The sequence below is a fragment of the Xiphophorus couchianus genome, chromosome 11 (assembly GCF_001444195.1).
Source record: "Xiphophorus couchianus chromosome 11, X_couchianus-1.0, whole genome shotgun sequence".
NCBI classification, from domain to species: domain Eukaryota; kingdom Metazoa; phylum Chordata; class Actinopteri; order Cyprinodontiformes; family Poeciliidae; genus Xiphophorus; species Xiphophorus couchianus.
This window is the reverse complement of record NC_040238.1, coordinates 25,075,786-25,102,693: the sequence shown is the minus strand read 5'-3', so window position 1 is coordinate 25,102,693 and position 26,908 is coordinate 25,075,786. Positions and strand designations below refer to the sequence as shown.

The window sequence follows — 26,908 nt, the reverse complement described above, 5'->3', positions numbered from 1 at the left end:
CCATGACTCTTGTGTTTCAGTTGTGGATTGTCCAGAAGGAGAGACTGTAATGAAAACCATTTTGCACAAGGAAGCGGTCAAGGCCATTCTGAATGGAGCTGCTGTTTTCTTCCCTGATAAACTCAACAGGCGGGACAAGCTCTTCCACATGATGGCGAGTTTCACAGTTTTTCCATCTTAATACAGCTAAAATTGGAATCTAAAAAAAATCCTGCTCTTTTCTTCTAACAGTTTTTTTTAGAAGAAATTAAACTCCTATAATATATAAACCTGTTTATACCTATTTATTTATTACTGATTGGTATTTGTGTAGAAAGTTTAGTAATCTGAATCTGTTGTTTTTACAGAAAAATATCACTGAAGATGATCAGCCAGAGTCGGTGAAGGTGACGTTCGAATCTCTTTGTAATTATTTCAGGTAAGAACACATATCCAGACACACCTATATGTATTTTACTCATACATGAGATGATAACCGTATATCAGTAAAAGGTGTTCTGTCTTTGCACAGTAACCAGGATCCAAGCGGCCTTCTCCTGCTTCCCCCCAAAGGAGCTCCCTCAGACTTCGACATCAGCCCCATACTGGTAGTCATGGAAACGCTGCTACTCGTCGCATCAAAAGAGGTGATTTCAGACTTTTATTATTTATCCGAATGTTGCACTACGTCTGCTGGAGCATCAAATCGAACATTCCTTATGAACATTTGGTCTTTCAGTGTGAGGTGATGATGGTGAACGGGAAGACCGGAGCCAGCAGGAAGGTGTTGCTGTCTCTGTTCTGGGCTCTGCAGGGCAGCCTGCTTTCTTGGTGCTACCTGCAGCTCAAAGGTGGAACTTCCACATCCACCGCATGTGATCTGGCCAGAGACATCCTTCTAACATGTGAGCCATTTTAACATGGTTGCATTTTTGAAACGGGACGGCTTTATTTCATTTTCAATACAATGCTGTACAAACGTATTCATAGAGGAACAGTAATGAGCACATCCTTAAGTCTTAAATTCAGGTATCTCAAATTAAAGCCTTAAAATGTCTAAAATTTGTTTAAAAGACGTCTAAAGTTAATCTCATGAGTATAATTTCTTCCTTAATAGTTGTCCATATGTATGTGTGCTTGCGTATATATACATATATATATATATATATATATATATATATATATATATAGACATAGGCGATTTATTTATTTTTTGTACATTTTTGTCATGATAGAAGTCTTAAATTTCATTCATAAAGGTCTTGAAAAGTCTTATGGTGCGTTCACACCAAACGCGTTTAGGGCGTCTGGTTTACACTCAAAGTCTATGGGGACGCCCGTCAAGAGCCCGTTGTGGGGGGTTTTCCGCGTGTAGCATAGCATGATTTGAGGCGTTTGACGCATCAAGTGTGTCTGACAAATAGGACGCCAACTGAAAACAACGGCTAGAGCGAGTTTTGATGCGTTTGATGCGCCCTCGACGTGCCTCCACATAGTCTTTGAATGTAAACCAGACACGCCCGACACATGAAGTGCTAGGTGTTAAGCAAAATGCGTCAAGCGTCTGCATTCAAAGTGCACATGCGTCGAACTTGAAGCGTTAGACGCATTTGGTGCGAACGCACCATTACCTTTGAGTTGCTGAAACCTGCAGAAACCCTGAATATGACCAAAGATGTTCATCACTCCTCTCATGAACATGTTCCTCCAGATGTGGATCAGTTCTTGGGAAGCATCAAGGCAGTGCTGGGCTCCCTGCTCGAGAGGTTCACCAGCAGCGAAATTAACAACAAACTGGGCAGCTCCATTCTGGCCACCATCTTCAGACAGCTGGTAACGCGTACTTTCTCCCGTGAATTTTAATTACTCTCATACACAGGGGCAGAGTCGATGTTTTACTGAAGCATTTAACTAACATTTGTTCGTCTCCTGCAAGATGATTTTCCTCTTGGAGTTGTGTTCGTTGGACATTCCCCACAGCGTGCTGCTGAAGAGCTTCTCCTCGTTAGTTGAGCTCCTCAAAAGACTGTCAAGCGACACAGGAGACATCTTCTCTAAGGTGAGTCTGTCATATGCAAAATATAGCTGGAAGCATATCTTAAATTTAGTTGTGATGTTGTTAAGCCGACTCTGTAGCTGAATTTTATTGTCGTTATAACGACTGAAGGTGGATCAAGAGAGCTCCCACCAGCCTCAGAAACCAGTGGTGCTCAGGACGTGGAACATGGAGTCTCCTCACAACTATGAGAACAGCCAACACGAGACCACCGTCTTCGCTTGTCCCGGCGCGACCTCCTTCGAGGTGGAGTTTGACGAACGCTGCGAGACGGAGAAGAGGTCGCCGGTGCACTGCAACACCTTCCCTCACATCTGTTTGGGGAAACTTAGTGACAGCATCTCACTCAGCATTTCCACTTGATCCTCACAGATACGACTATCTAGAATTCACCGACTCCAGAGGTGGGAAGGTGCGCTACGATATGAAGGTTGGGAGTGAGAAATGGCCAAAGGTAAGCGAGCCAAAGCCGAGTAACTATCAGAATGGAAAGCTGTTGTCACTTCATCCCGCAACGTGTCTGTCTCTCCGCTCCTACAGAAGGTGACGTTTGACGCTGGACCCCAGCTGCAGTTCCTGTTCCACTCTGACAGCAGCAATAACGAGTGGGGATACAAGTTCACGGTGACGGCGCTGGGTCTGCCAGACATTACCATTTCCTGGATGTCGGACCAGCAGTTATTGGTGGCCCGCCTCATGGGTCGCCTTGCATCCAGAACCCTGGCACTAAAATCTCCTTACGGTGAGTTTTAAAACTCCAACAGGAAGATCACAGTCGCTTTGTTTCGATTGTTGTTATTCTGACTTTCAAGTGTAAATCAGAACAGTTTACATTTGTGTATTCTGTTTTTCTTCTTCTTCAGAGATCCGCAGCGTGAAGGAGCTTCCGCCAGGAAAAATGTCTCACGTTCAGGCTTCCCCTTTATGGAAGCCCATCCTGCGACACGGTTTGAGTGAAACACATGAGGCAAATCCCACTAAAAAAGCCCCCAACCAGGTAGGGGGTTAGTCTGCTTCAACTGTGGGCGGCTAGGGCCGTGTGGGTAGAGTGGTCATTTTGCGATCGGAAGGTTGTAGGTTCGATTCCAGCTTCCTCCTGCCACATGTTGATGTGCCTCTGGGCAAGGCGCTTAACCCCAAATTACCTAACAAACTGCATATCGGTGTATAAATGTGCGTGCGTTTGTGAGTGCGAATGGGTGAATGTGACTAGTGTAAAGCACTATGAGTGGTCAAAATGACTGGAAAAGAGCTGTATAAGTTCAGTTCATTTTACCATTTAAGTGTGCTTTCCGACAGTGTTTAATGCTTGCTTCACTTTAAATAACACATAGAATCTCTTGTATGTATTGTACCCTCAATATTAGACATAAACCCCTCAAGCTTTCATCGATCTTCCATGATTGATTAGAGTTGTTGAGCCATCCTACATGATAGAAATTACCATTCTCTTTTATTTGTTCCCGCAATTTGTAGACAGACGCATCAACTTTGGCCGAGATCTTGGTCTTCCTTGAGGACTTTGCAAGGTGGAACCCTTCACAGGAACCATCGGAGCATAAAGCAGAACTAATGCGGACCCTGGTGCAGGCTTGCAGAAAGCACCCCCTGAGCAATGAGATCGTTGCCGGGCCAAAGACGGACCAAGCTGTGAACGCCATCTGGGCAGCCATGGTGTACCACACCCCGGCCCTCAACCAGGCTCTGAAGGCATATGGTAACGTTAGCTCTGATTGGCTGTCAGGTTTCCTAGTTGTTAAATCTAGCTGATGTGTCGCTCCTTTGTGTCTCCAGTTAATCAGGACTGCAAATCCTTTCTGAGTGAAGATTTTGTGCAAGTTTACCTCCTGGCAGACAGCATCAGAACATGGATGGTGAGTTTTCCTCCCATGATTTATGTCTGTATCAAATCACTGCTCCTGATTGCATTTTTTCCCTCTCAGTTGGAGATGAAGCAGAGATACCTTGTTGGCAAAATGAACATTTATGATGATAAAGAAGGGAGTCCAGAGGAAGTTACCATGGATTCTTTGGGTAAGGAATCCACATAATCTCATTCCGAACTTCCGCATCTTGGAGAGAGTTCGCTCATCGTCGCCACTGTCTTTTTCCCAGCTGAGATGTGCATCGAGAAGAGCCTCCTGCTGTTTCGTTTTCCTCCGTGTGGAAAGTCATGTCTGGGTGCTGGGGACTCAAAAACTCCTCTGCTCCGCTCAAGCTCGATCTCAGAAGGAGACTTCCAGCCCGCCTCCCCACAGCTGGGATTACCCAATGAGGCCGTGGACGGCAGGCTTGGACAGAGTCAGCCGTCTGCCTCTCTGCCCCCAAACCCCTCATCCTCCGAGCAGAGCAGGCGGGGCCACAAGGACCCCGCGGAGAGTCTCCCCGCCCACCCATCGGGTGGGGAGCCAGCCTCTCCCTCCACGTTCCCCCGTAAAGCTCCGTTCAGCCGCTCACGCCTTCGCCTCCTGTCCTTTCGTTCCGTGGAGGAATCCCACATGACCCCCTCTGTCAAGGAGTGCTACCCAATACTCAAACACATCCTGAACTTTATGAAGGACCAGGCTCTCACCACAGCAAGGTACACCGTTAATGCCAGATTGTTCTGTAAAGTCCATAAAAGTTACTTTAGATATAAGTTTTTACACCATAGCCACTTTATCTAATCATTTCTAGCTTTTTGTGATAGATCGCTACTAATCAGTGAAAAATGAATCAGGTTTATCAAGCATGCTTAGTGATTGTACCGATGGTGAATATGTGTAGTAAAATTTGACCTGGAATGTAAACAGATCAGTAACTACAGAATCTAAAATTATTCCATTCCATTATTTGTATGTATTTGTTACTAAACGTTCCCGATACCAATTAGGGAGGTTAAAGTTGATCCACTACTTTTATGCCCCCATTTTGAAAGTTGTTCGGTAACAAGCAGCCTCTAAGAAGTAATGCAGGATTACGAGTTTATTGTCACTGTATATTTGTTAGTGGGTCTGAAACGATTAGTCAGATGAATCGGTTATTGTCAACTAATTTAGTAATCAATTAATAATTAACAAGAGCTTACAGACTCAAAAATGTAATTTGCTAAAAAAAAAAAAGCAACAAAAAACCCCCCCAACATGCTCAGAGAAGTAGTTAAGCCAGAACTGTACAAAAATATAAACATTTTGCATTAAAGAAAAAAAAAAACTTTCTTTGTAAACATGCACTGCCCAGAATTCCTTAAGTAGCTTAATTTTAGCTTCACCTGGTCCAAATCTTCTAAAAAATATATTTAAAAAATTTCTTATTAAGCACCTATTGCTCTCCAATTATTCATTGATTAACTCTAAGAGATAGTCAGTATTTTAGCCCTTCACTGTATCGGTGTGTAGTCAAGCAGAAAGGGCTGAGCTTTTCTCGTGTTGGTGTTAGAAGTTGTTTTTTTTTCCCCTACAGGTGATAAAGCGCACACTAAATTATTGCATTTTAGAGAATAAAATATATTTTTTTAGATTAAACAATTCATTATTACATTATTTGCACATTTGAATGCATTTCTAATGTGCATTAAATAAATAGAATTTTAAAAAACATTAAATGCTTAAGAGGTTAAATGGAAAATCCTCAGAATTTGCAATTTAAAAAAAAATCCAATCAGAACAATCAAGATAAGATAATCAATTATTATAATAGTTGCAAACCTGTTTTTCTGTGACCCAAAATTCCACTAGAAGCTAACTGTAATATTGTCTGAATTGTTGTTTCCTCCCGGAAGCATCTTGCAAACCTTGGCCCTGAACAAGGCCCAGGCTCTGAGTGTGTGCAAGGTGCTGGAGATGATTCAGCAGTGTTTACGTTCCCTGGGACAGCCGCACCTCTTCCAGCCACACTGCATCCTGTTCCTGCAGGAGCTGCTGGCCTGCCAGAAAGATTTCACCAGGTAGATCGACCATTGGTCCAGAACACGTGAACCCCCTGCACGCTCGACGATAATCGTCAATCATTTTGTGTGCTTTTCAGTTATTTCTCCCAGTTGTCAGACAGCGGACAGAAACTTGGAGAGGAGGTCAGGCGTTCTTACCATCAGCTGGTCCTCATGCTGGTGGAGGCAGTTCAGGGCTTCAGCAGTCTCAACGAGAAGTAAGACGTTTCTTATATTCCTGTTTTTACTCAGAACAGATTAAAACGTGCCGTCAGCAGCGGTCAGTATAAGAGTGTGTTTAGTGTGCAGTCAACTGATCCCAATCTCTGCTCTTCAGAGCTCTGCTCCCAGCCCTGTCGTGTGTGCAGACCTGCTTTTTGCACCTCCTGGACATGAACTGGGAGGTGCAGGACCTTCCTCTCTTCCAGAGCATAAAGCTTCCAGTACTCCTGCTCACGATGTCGCAAGAGAACATCAGTGTTCATGACATCGCCATCAGGTAAGCGAAACATAACGTGAATTATCTGACGCCTGGCGCCTCTTTGAGCGCCGTTTTAGATGCATTACGAGATGAAGTCTAAAAGGTTCACTTCTTTTGTTTCAAACTCAGTCAGTGGACGGAGGAGGATGAAATCGCTGACTACAAGAAGAACCAGGAATGGATGGATGAGTGCATGGACGGCATGTTTGAAAAGTGGTACGACAAAATCGACGAAGAGGAGTCCATGGAGGACAGGAGGAAGGTATTCTAAAGAAAATAATAGACGAAGTTCTAGTTAGAAAGGGGTTGTCTTGCTTGATTTGTCCCTGTTTATTATAAATACATATCTAAATGTATTTTTCCTTCAGATGCACATGTTTATTGCCCGCTACTGTGACCTGCTGAATGTGGTAATTTCCTGCGATGGCTGTGAGAGGATGGCTCCATGGCACCGCTACCGATGTCTGCAGTGCATGGATATGGACCTATGCAAGACCTGCTTCCTCAGTGAGCGCATACATCACACTACAGCAATTTATTAAAATGATCTGCATCACAAAATCAGTCCCCAAATTATTGCTAAGATGCAACATTTTGTAGGATGCCACATCCATTCTGTCCAACAAAACTTAGCACTATTACTATATAAGATATGGAAATTTCTTTTGTACATTTGTGTCGTCTGTGTGTGATACAGATCTTATAAAGTCTTACATTTTAGCTGTTGAAACCTGCAGAAACCCTCTGACGACAACACACAGTCAGAAAGCCATTAAACGGAGGGTCTGTGTTTGTGTTCAGGTGGAGCCAAACCCGAAGGTCACGAGGACGATCACGAGATGGTGAACATGGAGTACGCCTGCGATCATTGTCAGGGTCTCATTGTTGGCAGCAGGATCAACTGCAACGTCTGTGAGGACTTTGACTTGTGCTTTGGTTGTTACAACGCCAAGAAGTATCCTGACAGGTAGTTTGTTTTAACACCCTGTTTTTAAAAACACTTAGAATTTTGTGGTTAACTGTAGCTTCTTCTTCTTTTTTATTTTTTTAGCCATTTACCCACTCATCGCATCACTGTGTACCCCATGGTGACCATACGAATCAGTGACCGTCACCGCCTCATCCAGCCCTACATCCACAACTACTCGTGGCTCCTGTTCGCTGCTTTGGCCCTGTACTCCTCTGAGCTGAGCAGTGAGAAACAAACAGAGGGAGAGTGTTTAGACGGCAAAACCCCGGAGCTGGCTTCAGACCTGCAGGCGCACTGCTCCCAGCTTATCACCGACTGCTTGCTCAAAGGCCAGACTGGCAAAGGTATGTCTGAGCCAGTCATTTTTTATTTTTTTTTTCTGATTTTTGTACAGTTAGGGACATCTAGTGGCCAGGTTGGAGAAAACATCCTTCTTTATTGTTACCCCAGCAATAGGTTGCATCGTATCCTGGTGATACTGGGACAGAAAAATAAAAAATAAAAAACATGTGGAGGGACGAAAAGAAAGGAGTGAAAGGAAATGGGATTGAAATTAACAAATGGAAGAAAAGCAACAGAGGGGAAAGAGTGAAAGGAAGTAAAATGCATAGGAGGAAAAAGAGGAGAGTCGGAGAGATGGGAAGGAATAAACAAGAGGGAAAAGAGCAAAAAGCAGGAGAGTAAAAGAAGGAATGAAGATGAGGGCTGAAAAAAGGGAATAAAAATCTATCGGAAAAAAGGAAAAGAGGGATGTAAAGGTAGGAAAGAAAACAGTATTTCAAAGGACGGAGAGAAAATGAAAGCAGGAAATGGAAGGAATAAAAGGAAGGGTGGAAACACAGAAAGGAGTATGGAGAATAGGTGGAAAGAAATGAGGATAGAGAAGACAGGAAAAAAGAGAGAGACAGACAGATTAATAGCTATCAGAATCTATTAATGGGTTTCCAAAATTCCCCAAACATGTTGCAGAGTTTGTTCGTTAACACATCTTTACTTTTCTGTGCTACACTCAGGCCTCCGCTCCTCCAACCTGCTCGCTCTGCTCTCCTCCAACGAGTCGGCGTCCGAGAGCGAGCTGGGCCCGGCGTCGCCTCAGACCTCTCAGGAGCTCAGCTCGGCCACGGACACCTCGTCGCTTCCAGGCAGCACGGCTGCCATCTGCTCTCCGCTGTCTCCCAAGAACGAGGTCGGCAACAACCTGACGGCGTGCGGCGGTGAAAAGAACTCGCTAGATTTTTAATTGTATCGATCGCTTTCCTCCTCAGCTTAAAGACGAAAAGGCAGCGGAGCCGGGTTCTCCTCCCACTGCTCCTCCTGACTTATCTATTCCCCAAAGCTCTGCAGAGGGAGACAAAAAGAAGCTGGTTGCTCAGGACACCCTGGACTCAGGTAGTCTCAGCCAGACTCCCTCCGTCTCCAGCGAGGACCCGCTTTCTCCTGTAGTTCGACGTAGGTGCTTAGATACCTCACAGAAGGCTAATCACCTCACAGTTTATTAATGACTCTAGGAAACTCATTTTTTAAACAACTTTTCAGCTGCAGAATCAGGACCAGGAGCTCTCAACTCCCCAGCATCTGACGTCGTCAAGGAGACGGACGAGAGGGTGCCGCAGGTCCCGCTGCAGGAGCACGTGTTCTCCGAGTGCTCCAGAGAGAGGATTCTAGGACTGCTGGCGGCGATGCTCCCATCAGCAAAACCAGTATGTGGAGCTAATTGTTTTTTTGGGGGGGATTGCTGTGCAATTCATATGTTAGACGACTGGGAAAAAAAATAGTCGCTCAAATGGATTTAACCTTTTCCTCTTGCGGTTTAAAGTGACATTAAGGTCATATTTCTAGGATTAGCCCTTTTAAAAGTTTATATAAATGACTCCTTTTAAAATAACCTTGATTTCTGAAGCAGTGAGAATCCCAGTTTGTGCACTATTTGTATTATTTCTTAAATATCTTAATTTTTTTAATTAAAAAAATGTAATGCAGAGTTTGTACAAGTGGTTGAAATCCTTGAAAGTGCTTGAATTTCATGTCAGTGTCAAGGTTCGCTAAGTGATTAGTTTCTGCATGAAATCCTGGAAGGTGCTTCATATTTTCAATTTAACTTCGGATCAAAAGGCTAAATTTGAAAAGCGTTGTTTATAGTTGAAGCCAAATATTTTCATTCACAAAATAAAAAGACATAAAAATAATTTCTCACTATCTTAAGTGAAATCAGACCAAACTTTAGCTTAGTTACAATTCTGAAAACTATTTCTGTTTACTAAATGGGGAAAAAATATGGGAAAGAACATCTTTTAGAGATTTTTTTGGTAACTTGTGTGTGAGAGAGATTTCAAAATGCAAACTTTAGTTATATTGTAACTTACCTCATCCCTGCTGTAAAATACTTTCACTAGATATTAATAACAGTGATAATAAGTGATATTATATAGCAGTGAATTGAAACTGTCTTTTTTTTTGTTCCATTTGTATTGCTTTGATCTCCAACATGTGTTGCTGGAAAAGTTTGAAAATGTATCTTCGAAAATGCTTGAAAAGTGCTCGAATTTGACTGCTGACAAAGCGAGCGAACCCTGGTAACATTTACATTTCCCCTCCCGTCTCCACAGGACAGCACCCTCAGCCTGTCTAGCCTGAGCTCCATCCTGCCTCGTCTATTCAGAGCCGTCATCTCCAACGCCGGCTCTCTGAACGAGACCTACCACCTCTCCCTCGGGCTCCTGGGCCAGCTGCTGCTTCGGATCACTCCGACAGAAGCTGACGCCGCCGTCACCGAAGCGCTGGCGGACAAATACGAGCTGCTGACGCAAGGGGACGCCGCTTGTTCAGACACTCAGGGCTGGAAGACCACCCAGCTGCTGTTCAGCCTCGGGGCCGTCTGTTTAGACAGGTAAAAAGCTAACTCCTTGGTTCTGGCAAATGAACCACTACAAATCTGCGTCAGACGTTTTTCTTATTACCAGTCAAAGTCTTCAGAGGAAGGACTGGTAAAAGTTAATCATTTCCTGTAATATTGATGTTTGGTTTTTCTGATTAGCTCCGTTATTCCAGCCAAAAGGGAGGCGTTGGAATTTACATAGTTTTCCCTCTAGTGGGATGTCACTTATTAAACTTTCAATCAAGAAAAAAAAAAAGTGTGATTACAAGTGAAATATTGCTTAGTTGTGTTCGGACCAGATTGGATCTCTAAAGCCTATTTTGTTCCGATGGCCTTCAAAGTTTGTCAGGTATTCATCAAGTTCACAAGAGTTCTTTACCAGAGAAAATGTGACAGATTCACACATTTCCTTTCCCTTTTGGGATAGACAAAGCACTTTTGAACTGAACTGTTTGCAGTCGTATCGGTCTGGACTGGGCGTGCACCGTGGCAGACATTTTGCACACCCTGAACACCTGCCCTGAGTGGTGCGCGGTCATCGCCTCCTTCACCGACCACTGCGTCCAGCAGCTCCCCCAGACTCTGAAACGAACCAACCTCTTCACCCTGCTGGTGCTGGTGGGCTTCCCCGAGGTATGCCATACGCGTCGCCTGAACGTGTGGAGCCCCCCTGTCCTCCCATCCTGAGCGAGCTTAGCTCCTGGCGGTAACTCCTGGCGGTGTCTCTCCAGGTGCTGTGTGTGGGAACCCAGACGGTGTTCATCGACAACGCCAACGAACAGCACAACATGATCCTGCTGAAACACTTCACGGAGAAGAACCACGCAGCTGTGGTCGACGTTAAAACGCGCAAGAGGAAAACAGGTTAGTCCGGTAATAACGGGGGGATGAGTGCTGATAGTGGGGAGATTCTTAAAAAGTCTTAAATTCGTAGAAAAAAATGTATGTTGGCCTTAAATACATGAATCACAGGGCTTTAATTTTGTCATGGCAGTACTATTTAATATTGCCTATTCTTGTAGGCTGTGTGTAGTTCGTTGTTGGTTATATGTCGGTAATCTGTGAGTTTCTTTCACAGTGAAGGATTACCAGCTTATCCAGTCTCAGGATTCCACCACAACCAGTCTCCCAGCACAGCCAGCTAGTCACAGCTGCCAGAAAACTCTCCTGAGTCGCTACCTGAGCAATTTCACGTCCATCATCAGCCACCTTTTACAGGCGAACCAGGATAATGGTTTTCCCGATGCAGTGGAGGCTTCTTGGGTGCTCTCTCTGGCTCTTAAAGGACTCTACAACACACTGAAGGTAGCTGCTAACCAGAATCCACACGCGGTCCCGTCCTGTCTCTGCTGTCTGAATGTAGCATTCCTCTCACTGCGCTCTGCTCTCCTGGGTAGAAGCACGGCGTGGAGCACGCGCACGAGGCCATCCAGGAGTCCGGCCTAACCCAGCTGCTGGTCAGGAAGTGCAGCAAGGGGACGGGCTTCAGCAAGCTATGGCTGCTGCGGGACCTGGAGATCCTCTCCATCATGCTGTACTCCTCCAAGAGGGAGATCCACTCCATGGCCCAAGACCCCGAGCGAGACCAAAGAGAGCAGGAGAAGGAGCACGACTCGGACCACTCCAGCTGCGGCGCCGACGAAGCCGACACCAACAGGCCCGACCCCTTGGAAGGGCTCGATGAGGAGACGAAGATTTGCTTCCAGGTGGATAAGCAAAATGTTTGGAAAGACATGCAGTAAAATATCTACAAATATTCTAAGCATTGTTTTTTTCCCTTGTTGTTTATGTAGATCACCCATGATGCCTTAAATGCTCCACTGCCAATTCTGCGCGCCATGTATGAGCTGCAGATGAAGAGGACCGACTCCTTCTTCCTGGAGGTGCAGAAGAGGTCATTATCATCAAGATATCAACTTAAACTTCCGTCCGGTAGACTCGGTGAATGGGGACCAAAATTGCAACATTTGTTCCATTTTCACTTTCACATTCCACTGTGTCAAACAATCCAACTTAATTGATAAAAACCTGTTCCCCTTCTCGCCTGTGGTGGCGCTGCGCCAGGAACCACTGAAGGAAACGACACAAAACCTCTGAAAAAGAACTGAGGGCAACTTTCTTCTTTGAGAAATGTGAACAAAAATGGAGTGGAGTGAGATCTTACTGGTTGGAGGATTTCTTTTTTTTTTTGTCTTTGGTAAAAGCCATTATTCCAATGTTGTTTTGGGATGCATTTACCCAGAATCCCCTGCACTTTAATCTGCTTCCTGTTTTTGGAGCGGTCTCCAATCTGCTTGCATCCACATATGCATTCAAACTGCGGAACAGACTAGAGTTCTCTGTTTCGGTCCGCGTCACACCTCACCAAACAAACTGGACTTAATGCGAAATAAACAGGGCTGGTGTGAATGCATCCTTAAATGTTTTCTCATACTAAATGGACAGTTTTGTTGAAACATTACAATGAGAGACACCAATTCTTTATTGAATTTAATATAATAGATCAACACAAATCAATTGTAAAGTAGAGTAAAAAGATGGTTTCCTTTTTTTTTTATAAATGAAAACTGTAAAAATTGTATTCAGCCCGTTTTACTCTGACGCACCTAAATAAAGTGTGTTTTCAGGTTCGATGGAGAGGAGATTAAAACAGATGAGACAATCAGGACTCTTGCTCAGAAGTGGCAGCCGTCCAGGCGGCTTCGCTCCGAGGAGAGAAACACCAAAGCTGTGGACACCGACATGATAGTGATTTCTTGCATGGTAAGTTGCCTGAAATTTTTAAAATCCTTTTAAATCACTTTTTCCCCCTTTTTTTAGCAGTCATAGCTCTACTCTTTACTCCTCTGCATCTCCCCACAGTCTAAACCCAGTCACTGTGAAAAAGCAACAGAGGAAATCAACGTGGTGGCCCAGAAGCTCATAACCAATTCGGAGACCGACTTGCAGCTCAGCTACGCCAAACAGAGGCGCTCCAAAAGCTCAGCCCTGCTCCACAAGGAGCTGGATGTCCGCAGCAACCGGGCGGTCCGCCAGTACCTGGTGAAGGTCAACCAGGCCATCGCCACACTCTACGCCCGCCACGTCCTGGCCCTGCTGCTGGCCGACTGGCCCGCCGAGGCGCCGCTGAGTGAGGAGGCCCTGGAGCTGAACGGCGCCTCGCACATGGCTTACATCCTGGACATGCTGATGCAGCTGGAGGAGAGGCCGCTCTGGGAGAAGGTGATGGCGAGTTTCAGTCACAGCTGATTTGGAGAGAAGTAAAAGTTTGCAGCGTGGGTGCTGTAAACCTTTTGTATTTGTTGTTGCTGATCAGATTCTGCAGAGGGTGCTGAAGGGCTGCAGCCAGAGCATGCTGTCCAGTCTGTCGCTCACGGCTTGCCAGTTCATGGAGGAGCCGGGCATGGCCATGCAGGCCAGAGAGTCCAAACACCCGTATGACAATAACACCAACTTTGAGGTTAGGGGAAACTTTTTGATTAGCTTCAGTTGGACGTATAAACCACACAGATTCTATATTGTGTCGCTAACACCATTGCAAACACAGAAAATCTTACCAACTGCTTTTCTAGTTTCTAGTGCAAATATCTTATTACACTAAGACAAAAAACAACTTCCAAGTAACCTTTTAGCACAATATAATTGTTTTAAGTCAATAATCCCTTACTGTTGATTTTTTTAAGTACTAGTTATAAGTGAAATAAGCTGCCAGTACAAGAAGACATTTTAAATTATAATGTGAGAAACGTGTCTTGTTCCACTGACAGATTATTTAAATGATAAGTAGTACTTTTTCATCAATATTAAGGATTTGTTGACTTAAAACAAGCTCCCGTATAGTGCTGAAAAGTTACTTGTAAGATAGTTTTGTCTTATTTCTAGTTTATTAAGATATTTGCACAGAAACAAAAAAAAAACATGGTAAGATTTTATGTTTTTGCAGAGAGCAGATAGAGAAAAGCAAATGTATCTCAAGTTTAAGGCAAAAAAATAAAAATATCTTTTTGAAAATTTTACTTTTTAATCACTTTCAATAAGTAAAATCACTCAAACTCTTCAGGACAAGGTTCACATCCCTGGAGCCATCTACCTGTCTGTAAAATTCGACTCCCGCTGCTACACGGAGGAAGGCTGCGACGAGCTCATCATGTCCAGCAGCAGCGACTTCCTCCAGGACGTCCACAACTTCAGCGGATCTCCTCAGAAGTGGTCCGACTTCGAGATCCCTGGTGACAGCAGCTGCTTTTTGCTTTTTTAGTTTTTAAGCTCAAATGTTTGACTGTGTGACTTTCTCTGACAAGTCCTTCTGTTTTTATTTCAGGTGATACCCTGTATTACAAGTTCATGTCGGACATGAGCAACACAGAGTGGGGATACAAGTTCACCGTAACAGGAGGCCACAGGGGGCGCTTCCAGACAGGTAGCTTCTTCTGACTGACATCAGTTAACCTCAACGTTTCAAATGGAATCATCTTTTAGCCTCATTCCTCTTATTTTCATTATTTTTCACATCTCTCATCAGGTTTTGAGATACTTAAACAAATGCTAGCCGACGTTCGAGTGCTCAGCCACCTGCCGTTGGGTGATATCTGGGAGTGGCAAGTGGGCGTGGCCTGTCGACAGACTGGAGGCCAGCGACTTAAAGCCGTCCACTTGTTGCTCCGTCTCCTGCAGTGTCGGAGTGAGACGTAAGTCGGGCCTTTCTTCTAGTCTACATTAACTCATCAAACAGATCTCAGTTTTCAGGAATGAGATATTTTAAAACGTTGCCATCTGTTGGTAATTATCTACACCGAAAACTAGAGCAAAGTTTATCCTAATGCCTTGTAGGTAGGTGCAGTTCACCTGAACATGAGCTTTGCATAGAGCTCTTGATAAATGTCCTAGTTGTCACCACAGAGATTAGTTAAACTATGTGTTTAAAAATGTTTGCATAAGTGCAGACTCACCTGTGACCTGGTCGTATAATATGAAAAGCTAGAGCTTGCACAGACTCACTGTGTGCAGATAGTTTGGACTGTTTTATCACCAGCCATTGTTATCATCCTGTCTGTTGGTGTCTGTTCTCCAGAGCCTGTGAGCTAACGCTGCTGCGACCTCTGTGGCAGCTCTTTATGTCCATGGAAAACAACCTGAGCCAGGATCCGACCAGTATATCCGTGCTGCTGCCTCTTCACAGAGCTCTCACCGAGCTCTTCTTCATCGCAGAGGCCCGTGCCATAGTGAGTACATGTTCTTGGATTAAAGGGGCAGTATTATGAGAAATTTAATTTCCTGGGCTTAATGTCAGGTTATAATGTCACTCCCTCATCAAAAACATACCTGGAGTTTTGCTTTGATTCCTTTAATCTCCCATGGCAACCGTTCAGAGGTGTAGACATGCTTTCTCTCTCAGAGCAGTGCCTTCTCCTCCTTGGAGCTGCACTCTCTGCCTCACAGAGCACCCCTCCCCTGCAGCTTCCTTACTTGGATCCTTCAGACTAGCGGCAGCAGCAATTAGCAAACATCTGGTGGAACTGCGCATCTGTTGTCTGGGTGTCCGTTCATCTAAAATGTCTTAAATTCATGTATCTTAAATGAAGACCTTACAATGCCTTAAATTGGTTTGAAAATGTAAGATAGCCTTAAATATCTTAAGCACAGGTCTTAAATTTTGTCATGGCAAGACTATTTAATGTTTTGTTTCTGTTTTTTCTCGTGGGACTTTTCTGTCAATAGCATGCAAACATCTTCATTGCATTCTGTGACTTGAGACATTTAAGGCTAATGACAATTAGCTGCTAATATACTCTTTCTAGCTACCCAGCTAGCTTTCTTACCTCTATCATGTGCACAAACCCTGGTTTCGTTTTTGTTGTGCTCAATTGTAATGCAGCAAGTTCCCCTCAACTATCCCCTATATCTATAGCTTTCTGGTTTTGAATTAAGTCCAAGGAGCATTAAAAAGGTCTTAGAAAGTCTTAAATTGGCTTGCTGAAACATGTAGATGCACTGATATACCTACATCATATTAAATACTTCTCAGTATAACACTGGTAAAAACATTGTTAAAGGCTTAATGGAGAAACATTGCTGTGATGATGTTCTGACGGAGTGTCGGGAAGAGCAGGCACTCACAGCTTCTTAAAGAGACAGAGGCCCAATTTCAAGGTGTTAAATTACTGAGTCAAATTTTTGTTTAATTTCTGTGGATTTTTTCTTCAGTTTGTTGTAATATTTGTTATTTCTGCAGGATTTGCTTAGACTTTCTGAGGGTTTAGGCTTTTTTAATAGACATTTGATTCATTTGTAATACTTTGTTACAGCCCATGAACATGTCCGAGTTTTTATTTTTTTTTCTGATTATTTGGGCTTAAAGCATAAATCATTCAGGCTTAAAAAAAAACCCAACCCACATGGTGTGTTACAAGCAACCACTCACAAAGACATCTAGTCTTATCGGTGTCCCACATTGTTTTCTAACTATTTGGGTAAATTCTTTGGAAAATCCAGCATTTTAACTGGGATGGGATCCGGACTGCTCTTTAAGGTCATTCCTGATGCCTTTCCTCCTCGTGTGTAAGCACACACCAGAAGTAAGCTGCCTACCGGAAATGTTTTATCTACGATTTCTGTTCTCTGAAAGAGACAAAGAAGAACACCTGTAGTGTGGGATATCACACTTCTGACTGGAGACACTCTCTCATCCAGCCTTTAGGCAGATGGCATTTTAATTAAGTGAGAGGCTCATCTGCACTTCAGAACATCAGTCAACAGTCGTCACTCATCTGAGTGGCAGCTTTTCACAGAGCCAAGTGTTGGACAGTTCTTCTGTCCTTCAGCACAAAATTGTATCATGGCCCATCTCCAAGGATCAGATCAACCTGCTATATGTTGTCTCCTCTGCTGCCGGGGCCACACTAGAGATTTGATTGGTTTTACGCAAATGAAGTTTCTGTTGTTGTTTTTTTTTAAATATGGCAATCAAAGTCAAAGAGAGGGTGTAACATTTAAGAATTTGCCACTCAGTCAAAACCAATGCAGGATCCTTTAACCTCTAGAACCCGACGGACCCACCGGTGGGTCCGTCGGGTTCTAGAGGTTAAGATGGAACAATTGTCCGCTCATATCCATTCGCATCGTCCCTTTTAATACTACTGGTTGTATCCCTCACCCACTAGTTCTCCATATTCATGTATGAAATGTTCGGCCGTCTATAAGCTCCGAATCTGAACTACATTTACTATTTGGCACCTTGATAGCATTTGCTTTCTCCAAGATTTCTACATCTGTATTCACGTTACATCGTTGTTGGTTTTCCAAGATGGCTGATGGGTAATTTCTGTGACATCATTGCAGACAGTTGGTTTACTGCATGGAGTAGATAGTTAAATCAGTGCCTTCTTAGGGACAATACGGGCTGGCCCTCACAGAGTTGGAGGGAAGATGAGAAATAAAATGAAAAATGTTTTTAATCCTATATGTTTTTGTTGTTGTAATGTTTTATCACGAAATCTGTTCTGTTTTTCACTAATTGTAAAATATAAGTTGAAACAAAGTATCTAAACGTTATTCGCCATGCTCATTCTTTCGAATGGCTGGTCTATCAAGCTGCTTTGCTTCTCGAGCTAGCTTGGAAACGCAAAACGGGAATGTTTGTCAGGAAAAAAAAAATGATGGAACCTAAAATAAGCCTAAGAATAAAAAGATACGAGGCTGCATTTATGCTAGGCGAATGGCATAATTACTAAATAATGAATAAATGCGGTTAAAAAAAAAATTTCATAGTTTCTATACATATTTTGTAGCATTATCTGTGGCTTTGCAAAGGGAGTCTCCGCCCAGAAGCTAATGGCTAATTTTTCTGGTCTGTCCATTGAAGAAAGTCCCACCTATTTTCAAGGGTGATGGGGGTGAGGTGGATATTTTTAGCTGCACATGACAGAAAAGAGGACAGAACAGAATTTAGTCGACATTTTTCTTCTTTTCCACCTCTGTGTATCTGTCTCTCCACTTGATGACCATGTTTTTCTCTCATCCCACCTGCTCTGGCTCTGGCTGGGGGCCAAAGCCCAGCCGTGCCATCTGCCAGACAGGCTCAGTGCACACTGCCTGGAAGAGAAGAGATGCTATCTAAACTTTAATTGATATTATCTCTATTTCTCGCTCTCTTTGTTTTTTTTGTTTGTTTGTTTGTTTTTTTCTTCTTTGCTCATCGTGCATTATTTAACTACATCAAGGGGATTATGAGTGCGTCATTAGCCGGGAGTTTCCCTAGCTGTAGATGCAGCTGGAGCAGACAGGCCCCGAAAAAACACCACCTCTCTGAAACCATCAGGGTCTGGCTGGGGAGACCCGAAGTGTCGGTTATGTCTATAAAATTACATCAGCCGAGCGACGTCGCAGCTTGTTGTTCCCCAAAAAAAACAACAACAAAAAAAAACAGAGGAGAATGGCAGCAGGCGGACAGCAGGGGGCAGTAGCAGTACTTCACACAGAATGCCCTTCATGGACATTGCGGTCCTGCTTCTGCAATGATACAAGAAGGCGTCAGACTCAACGCAGCGACTTTCATGCTGCATCAAGAAAACTGCGGCGCTTCCACAACCCAAACGTGACGCATCCGCTTCTTAATCACAGCTTCAGACAAAAGGATTTGCCAAAAGTAAATAACAGCTGTAGGTATCGTTTATTCAGAAAAGTTGAATTCACTTCTCTAGATGCAAGTCACGGTTCTGCTGCATTTTTTTCAGTCTGTCTTACTTTTTTTTTTTTTTACATGATGTTGATTTCAGAGGTTTTTTTTTTATTTATACCAGTCATCCTGAAAATGGAAGGAGGCAGTGAAAGCCTTCATAAGATGTCGTAACATGCAAACCTCCACCAATTTTTACTGCCCTCCAAGAAAGTCCAGCCATCAGTTTGTCCACCATTCATCCAAAATAGGAAAAAAAACAATAATAATAATAATTTGACCGAAATGTGTTGGAACGAAATGAAAGATGAATAAATGCAGGTGAGCAGCAGGTTGCCATCCTGTGTGACCATAGTGAGAAGCTTCTTGTTCATTCAAATGTGGCCATATTAGGTCTGAGCCTGCAGAAAGCTGGCTTCAAACATTCAGAGCTGTTCTCATCTACAGCATTGATCCCAGCTCTTTTGTCTGCACTTAATGTTCTGATCCCCTGAGATTCGGTGCACTCCTCCTCACCCCAGGAAGTGCGTGCTTTATATTTTGCAATCAAAACACAGTGTGTCACGCTCTGCTGACTGTACATTCGGTCCAAGAATGTTTTCCCCCAGCATAAACATTCGGCGTGCTGTGAGAGGAATTGGGAAGCGGGGCTCTGGAGTTCCTCTCCAGAGCCGTAAAAGCTCCATTTTGACCACTTTTCAGCCCAGTGGAGTCTTATCTCTGTTTATCTAAGATGAAATGTGTCCGCCCTTGCAGTGTCTTGCATGTGTTATTGGGATATTATGTGAGAGATTCAGTGCAATGAAGTACACGCGGAAGAACAATGACGCATGTTTTCTGTAATTTATTTGAGATTTTTACCAAAAACAAAACCAAAAAAATCTGAAAAGTGTGGCATGCATGTATTTTCATGGTGCTAATTGTTTTGCCTGCTTCAATAAGCAATGAATCAATTAATCGCATGATGAGTTCAAATAAAATCAATTATTTCCATTCTGGTGATTAATAGTTCTTGAAGGTCCTTCTTATTTGTGGTTTTAGTTGCGCTTGTTTCCGTTTTACATTGTTTTTGGTTGTTGTGTTTTATTTTGGATATTTAAAATATCTTCCAGTTCCAGTGTTAAGTGTTCTGTGCAAAACTGGAGTTTATTCGTCTTTGAGATGGCAAACCTGTATTATTATGCCACTGTCAATACATTTCTTGACAGTTGTCTCACAACATTATCGTTTATCACAATAATTACTGGAACAATTTATTGTCCAGCAAAATGTATCGTGATAATAGCGTTGCCACGATGCAACCCCTCTTCTATAACATTGAACAATCTTTCCAGCAATCTATAGTTGATTTTGATTAGAGAGTAACAGAAGTTTCAAGCCAAGCTCGTCTCTGAGGGTGTCGACGAGAACCATGAAAGCTGTTTTTCGTGTTCTGTTGCTCTCTTCTTGTTTTGCTTCAAATTTTCCTTGTTTCTCATTTCCCAGAAACAAGGAATCCTCCAGGAGTATTTGCTCGCCATGACGACCGACGAGCAGCTCCTCCGCCATACCGCTATGGTAAGGAACAATCTCCCGTTTAGTTTTCGCCGCCTTTTTATTGCCGGTTGTTTCCTGAAATCCAAATGTCACTCAGCGGAACCTCCCGGGTCGCACGTCGTGGTCTCTGTAGTTCGGCGCGGCGTCGACTGGATGACGGTAGCTCTCAGAAGCTGCCCCGCTCCCTGTAGCGTTATGTAACTCTCTTTCTACCACGCAGTCTCTCCGATTCAAGTCGCTGTGAGTCAGCTTGCTTCAGGAGTCTCTGCTTGCGTGTGAATCAGCGAGATGTTGACACCAAGCGGATCCCCTCGGCACCCCCTACCTCTTGTTTTTTTTTTTGTTTTTGTTTTTTCAAAGCGCGTGGGCCGCGCTCACAGCTAATGCGTTTGATAATTACAGTCCATTAGCATCTGCGGCAGAGCGAGCCACGGCGTCCTCCGTACCGAGGGCCCCCGCGACGCACCGGCGGGGCCTGAAGGTGCTTCAGAGGAGCGGAGGATGTGGGGTGGTGGGGAAAAAACAAAACACCACTGTGGGTGGTTCTGCTGAGCAGTTACCTAATACCTGTCGGGTGGAAAACAAAGCCGTGGGTAACTTGGCACACCAGGCGCAGGTTTGGTTTGCATGAAATTGGCTGAAGTTCAAATTTCACCAACTTTGTGTTTCGGTCCATTTTTCTTGCATTTGATTGGTCGGAAGATTGTTTTGAAACGATCTGAACACCTAAAATATGCGTCAAACTCGAGGATCAAGTCTGACTTAACTTCTGTGGCCTTCTGGACTCTAATATGACAGAGAATTAGGGCCATGATAAGATTATAGGAAATATATAAAGTTTCGAGAATAAAGTCATTACTAATGTGAGAATAAAGTAGTATGAGAATACCGTCATGACTTTGTTCTCCTAATTCTATGAATTCTTTTTCATCATTTCAACTTTATTCTCATACAACTTCACGCAATTTAATTTTAAATTTTTTCTTAGAATAGCCGTTCTTCAGTGAGAGGCCTCTTCGTATTTGTTGCAAGACTGTCTGCTGTCAGAGATCCTTCTCACAGACAGCCTCACCATCCACAGTGACAATTTGAAGATATTTTTGAATTGAATTGAATACGCCCTGCTTCATTATTTTTGGGAGAATCCGCTTTTCGACACAAGCCATACTAGTTCAGTGGTTTTCCAAATTGGTCTGTTGTGAACATTTATATTTTAACTTGTCAACTGCTAAACAGTTTTTTGTTTTTTTTTGATAAAACTCCTGTTCTTAAATCCCATGGCTGCATAAAGATTTACTTTGCATTTCGATCACGTCTTTCCTGTTTTAGCTCTGTATTTGGTTAACAAATAACTGTGTATTTTTCACTGCATTCCCAGAACGAAGAGGATATAATTTTCTTTTTGACATGACTGCATTCGTTTAAAAAAACAACAAAAAAAAACAGCTTTAGTTTTTGCAAAGAGAAACACTGACCAGTAATTATATTTAATTGATATTTAATTATCCTGAGCTTTTTTTTTTTTTTTCTTCTTCTTTCAGTTCACTGATAGTCTGGAGTTACACTTACTGATGCTCTCTTTTTCTTTTTTTTTTTTTAACTCTTCAGGCTCTGAAAAACATCGCCGCCATCAGCCTGGCCATCAGCTACCCCAATAAATCCACTAAGCTGCTCAACATGGCCCCATGAGAAATTTCTCGGAAGAAAAACGTGGGAGAACGTTCCTGCGGGGCGACGCGTCCCGACTCCGCTGGTTGGTTTCACCAGAAAGTCGTGGGAGGAAACCGTCCCTCACCATCCAGTGCAGGTCCCCCCTCTCTCCCCTCTGTCGAGTATCTTCCCGTACTCTTCAAGAACCGCGTTGACATCAGCCGAAGACGGGAGCACCTTCCACACTTCTTCACAATCCTTTTTGCCTTAGAAGAATTCAGTATGTCAGCATGTGCTTTCACAGATAGTAGGACAGTTTGTTTGGGGTTTTGTTTTTTTCTTCTTTCCTCCACTTGATGCTTGGCTAAAGGACATGAAGTGTGCCAAATTAGCATCCTGTTCTGTTATTTCCCTGCCTTTTTTTAAAATTTTATTTCTTTGAGTGCAGCAGCTACTCTGGATTACAAAGTTGATCGTGGTGAAAATGGGTCACCTTGGCAACTTGCATGTCTCAGCAGACATGTAGAGCATCCTAAAAATACTGTCCAGGACGTTGGAGTCTCATTAGTCACCACAGAGGGAAGGAAGTGACCCACTCGCTTAATCCGCTTGTTTCTTCATTCCCCCCATTTTTGACATTCATCGCTCTTTTTCTGGCGACCCTTCATCATCGTCAACCTCCTCTGTTTGTTACTGTACTTACAGGAACAAATGATCGAAGTGTACCAGTTCAGTTTGTAACCATAGATATAAAAAATTATTGTATGATTAACGCTTCCTTTTAAAATTTGGGCAATATGGCTCATACCCAGGGTGCCATCCCATCAAGGGGCGGCAACAGTCAAAAATAATCAGTTGTCCCTTAAGGAAGTTTTCAGTCGCCTCTTCAAATGTTGGTGGGTGCCTCCTTGTATTGTGCAAACTGTAAACAGAGATAAAGTAACAAATACGAGTTGACATTTATAAAATCTTTAGTCTGCCTGCAAACACCCAAAAGAACTCACGTTGAAGGCTTCCATCGGGGTTAGAACGAACTCAGACTGAGACAAACGTGAAATCTGCAACGCATAGGGACAGATTACAGAGCCTTTAACACGCCGTTTTAAACGATGAAACCGTAATTTATTGAAACTGTTCAAAGCGAGAGTCTGGTTGCATTTATCCGCTGTGTGCATCAGACTTTATGAAACTCTGTTTGTTTGTTTTTTTAAGTTAATTCCTATTGGTTTGAGTCAAACCCCACTGCAACATCACACAGTTGCCATTGAAATTAATAACGGTGATCAATTTGCAGTTTAACTGGTTAACTGTTTTATGGATTTGTTTTCACGGCCGTGATTCTTCAAGCGTAACGGAAACGTGAAGCTTTGCTGTTGATGCTAAAGAGGTAATGCGAGGAATAGCACGTGTGTAAAAACCCCGTATGTACAGCACGAGACCATTCCTAACACAGAGGTTACTATAGCAACGTAAAGTCTTTATACGGATATCTCATGCTACGTGTTAAAGTATAATTCCACTTTCATCCACACTAATCCCCCACCGTATTAACGTTACCATGCACATGTAGTCACGTCTGTCTCTTCCGAAAGAAAAACCTGTGCATTTACAGATTTACTCTCCTGTTTCTCAAATAAAAACCATTTATATCCGTAGTTTTATGCCAAAGAAACGTCTCATTTTGAGCCATAAAACATCTCGCAAAGAGCAACCGGAGGAGGTAGCGATGCTTCGCTGTGATTTGCTGGGGCGGTGGAAGCATTTACACGTCACTCGGTTTCATTTCTTTCTAGATTCGCTTCGATTTTTTTTTTTTGTTTTCTTCGTTTCGCCGTGGGCCCCCCGACATGGGCCGCGGGACGGCTCGGTGGCTTAGTTTACGCAAACATCAGCTGCAATGAGGAGAGAAGAAGAAACGCGTGGCCTCCATTTGGCTTCCGTGACGCCTCACCTATCTATGACGTGCCTATGGTTCTAAGTAAAGCGATCATGATTTATTTCATGTTATTAATTATATTTTAAATAAGAAATATATTGTTTAATTGAAGTTTTTTGTAACTTTTTAGTTATTTTGTTGGGTTTCTTTTTTTTGCAATGATGCTTGATTTAAGGCTAACTAATTTGAATGTAAATACCTGTGAATATCAGTTGCACAGAATAAGAACTTTGATAATGACCCCGTTTAAAAAAAAAAGAGAGAGAGAGAGAGAGAGAGGGAGCAGAAAACTTTATCTGACACAAACCAGATGGACACTTTGAATCCAATTTTGTATGCACGGTGTTGTCACACTTCAAATAAACGGACTGCGTGGGTTGAAACGTGATCCATTTTAATAAAAACAGAAATGACTTAAAAATGAACATTTGTATCATCTTTTTGTGTTTGGGGCTCAGGTGGGAATTTCTGCGCTGCAGCAAATTGTGAGTTAATGTTGATTATGGCGACACACCGCAACAGGGACACAGATTGGAGCTGCTGTGACCACATGATTACGCAAATTGTAACTATCCATCCATCCATTTTCTGTTCACCCTTGTCCTTTAGAGGTGTCGGGAGGGCTGCTGGTGCCCATCTCCAGCTAACGTTCCGGGGTTCACCCTGGACAGGTCGCCAGTCTGTCGCAGGGCAACACAGAAACAGACAGGACACACAAACATGCACACACACACACACACACACACACACACACTCACACCTAGGGAGAATTTAGAGACCAATTAACCTAACTGTCACGTTTTTGGACTGTGGGAGGAAGCCGGAGAACCCGGAGAGAACCCACGCATGCACAGGGAGAACATGCAAACTCCATGCAGAAAGACCCCGGGCCGGGAATCGAACCCAGGACCTTCTTGCTGCAGTGCTACCAACTGCGCCACTGTGCAGCCCGCAAATTGTAACAATGAAAATAAATTTGCTTAATGGAAACACTGTGATTTTGAAACAAATCATGTTTTTTAATAAAATGTTTTTCATGCTACGATGAGGTGATTTTTTTCGGCTGTATTGAAATTGGTGTATTTCGCAAAACTACGACGCCACATTAGGGCCGTTGTAGATGGGGAAAAAAAGGAGTACATTTCCACCAAAATGTTTTCAAACTTAGAAATGCCCTTATTTTTGGGTGGATTTTTATTTTTTTATCTATCTACATTGAACTTAATATGTATTCTACCAAACTGAAATGGAAACCCTGTTTTGCATCACGAGACTCGTGATCAACAACCGGATGTTGCTACTGTAACGGAAAAGACAAAGACGACAGGAAGTAGATGGATTATGGCACCGCATATTTTTTCACCATTTATTGCGTAGAAAAACCTATTGACGTGTGATTTTAATTGCATTCCTTATTTAATGGAAACATTAAATTCATTCAATGTTTTTTTGTTTTTTTTTTTTACATTAGTGGAATAGAGTTTTCGCACATTTGTTATGGAAATGCAGCTAATGAACTAAAGGGAGCTCATTCCTTTTTGCTTCAAGTTCTTCATTTCCTCCCAAAAGAACTATTCGTTTTGTCACAGAAATCTCCAATGGTTTCAGTGTGTCAGCCTGCCTCCACAAACTCAAATAGTTAATCTCCCATAATTTATTTAGTCCTGATAATTCATTGGTATGCCTTTTTTATTTTTATTTTTTTTCCCGCTCTGGGCTCGGTCTTATCAAAGGCCCTCTCAGCCTCCCGCCTGGCTCCGCTTATCTCTCCCATGCCTGTAATATGGAATCTCACCGACAGCCCTGATGATGAGAGTGATGATCACTGGGGCGATAATGACATCAAATGGAGGAAATACTCAATAAGGCTCCAGATGATTCAGTGCCCCTCCTTGCCGCCGTAGCCTCCACACTGCCGTGACTCAGCTCTCCTCCTACTGCTCCACTCTCCTCCCATTTAGCTCCTACGCATTTTTAGTGGTTTGCACAAATCCCTGCTGTTCTCCTTTTTTGTTGTTGTTGTTGTCAGGGGTACACATTAAGCTAAGTGGAAATCCTAGTAAAGCTGTGATTTGGATAACATCAGAAAAATCTCATTTGAGTTACAGTAACACCAATGTCCTTGTAAATACTTGGAGATATTAAGTTTACATTTAAGGAGACAATTTTTTCCTCGTTTTTTTCATTTATGTTTTCTTTTCTTTTTTTTTTTGTAACTGTTTAGGCTCTGAGTCTGAGTCCAGACCAATACTTTATTGAAATGAATGAAATCAAAAGACTTCTGCTTTAAAGCTGCAGAATGCAACTTTTATGTATGAAAAAAAAAATGTCTTACATATTTGTTCAAATTATCATTATGTTGGGGCAGCATAATCCCAACATAACGATTATGTTTGGGATCATCTATAGAAGAAAATTGAGCCTCTCTGCATTCTCTACTCCAACCAATCAGAGCCAGGCGGAGGGGTTTAGCGCTGTCAATCATGCTTGTGTTCTGCTCAGGCCCTCCTCCTTGCTTTCTATTACACTACAGCTTGTTCACCAAGGATGCTAAGGCTAGTAAGCATGGCAGCCTATTATGGTGAATAAATTGTTTTAAGTTGTTTCTCTGCCATTAACACATTTAACAGTGCATACATGAGTGTGATTGACAGCGCTAAGACCCCTCCTCCTGACTCTGATTGGTTGTTTTTAACCAGGACTGGCGCATTTCTTCAGACAGCAATAGTAGCTCAGTTCAGAGGTGAAGGAGCTTGATCTATTCACAGATTATCTGACTTTTACCATACTGTCACTACATGTTTACGGTTTTAATAAGTATGGTTTGTTAAAATATAAATATTT

General features: G+C 43.0%; 1 protein-coding gene across 3 annotated transcripts in view; it reads left to right on the top strand.

Annotated features, from left to right (window-relative positions):
• Positions 1-24,489, top strand: part of zzef1 (zinc finger, ZZ-type with EF hand domain 1) — a 35,785-nt gene extending 11,296 nt beyond the window's left edge. For 2 of the 3 annotated variants that reach the window (XM_028032255.1, XM_028032256.1), the window contains exons 16-54: positions 21-154; positions 348-418; positions 512-626; positions 719-884; positions 1,691-1,812; positions 1,916-2,038; positions 2,147-2,316; positions 2,408-2,489; positions 2,576-2,777; positions 2,899-3,032; positions 3,512-3,752; positions 3,830-3,909; positions 3,979-4,069; positions 4,151-4,616; positions 5,796-5,960; positions 6,041-6,160; positions 6,280-6,441; positions 6,553-6,685; positions 6,792-6,930; positions 7,225-7,390; positions 7,475-7,737; positions 8,407-8,579; positions 8,659-8,842; positions 8,930-9,093; positions 10,000-10,280; positions 10,727-10,901; positions 11,000-11,132; positions 11,347-11,573; positions 11,666-11,974; positions 12,062-12,162; positions 12,896-13,031; positions 13,131-13,490; positions 13,585-13,728; positions 14,329-14,497; positions 14,590-14,688; positions 14,791-14,956; positions 15,340-15,490; positions 20,428-20,499; positions 22,087-24,489. In XM_028032255.1, the coding sequence (XP_027888056.1) occupies positions 21-154; positions 348-418; positions 512-626; positions 719-884; positions 1,691-1,812; positions 1,916-2,038; positions 2,147-2,316; positions 2,408-2,489; positions 2,576-2,777; positions 2,899-3,032; positions 3,512-3,752; positions 3,830-3,909; positions 3,979-4,069; positions 4,151-4,616; positions 5,796-5,960; positions 6,041-6,160; positions 6,280-6,441; positions 6,553-6,685; positions 6,792-6,930; positions 7,225-7,390; positions 7,475-7,737; positions 8,407-8,579; positions 8,659-8,842; positions 8,930-9,093; positions 10,000-10,280; positions 10,727-10,901; positions 11,000-11,132; positions 11,347-11,573; positions 11,666-11,974; positions 12,062-12,162; positions 12,896-13,031; positions 13,131-13,490; positions 13,585-13,728; positions 14,329-14,497; positions 14,590-14,688; positions 14,791-14,956; positions 15,340-15,490; positions 20,428-20,499; positions 22,087-22,167 (6,470 nt within the window). In that variant the 3' untranslated portion in view covers positions 22,168-24,489. The remainder of the gene's footprint in view (positions 1-20; positions 155-347; positions 419-511; positions 627-718; positions 885-1,690; positions 1,813-1,915; positions 2,039-2,146; positions 2,317-2,407; positions 2,490-2,575; positions 2,778-2,898; positions 3,033-3,511; positions 3,753-3,829; positions 3,910-3,978; positions 4,070-4,150; positions 4,617-5,795; positions 5,961-6,040; positions 6,161-6,279; positions 6,442-6,552; positions 6,686-6,791; positions 6,931-7,224; positions 7,391-7,474; positions 7,738-8,406; positions 8,580-8,658; positions 8,843-8,929; positions 9,094-9,999; positions 10,281-10,726; positions 10,902-10,999; positions 11,133-11,346; positions 11,574-11,665; positions 11,975-12,061; positions 12,163-12,895; positions 13,032-13,130; positions 13,491-13,584; positions 13,729-14,328; positions 14,498-14,589; positions 14,689-14,790; positions 14,957-15,339; positions 15,491-20,427; positions 20,500-22,086) is intronic. The other variant, XM_028032257.1, reaches the window with a different exon arrangement.
• Positions 24,490-26,908: the final 2,419 nt, after the last annotated feature.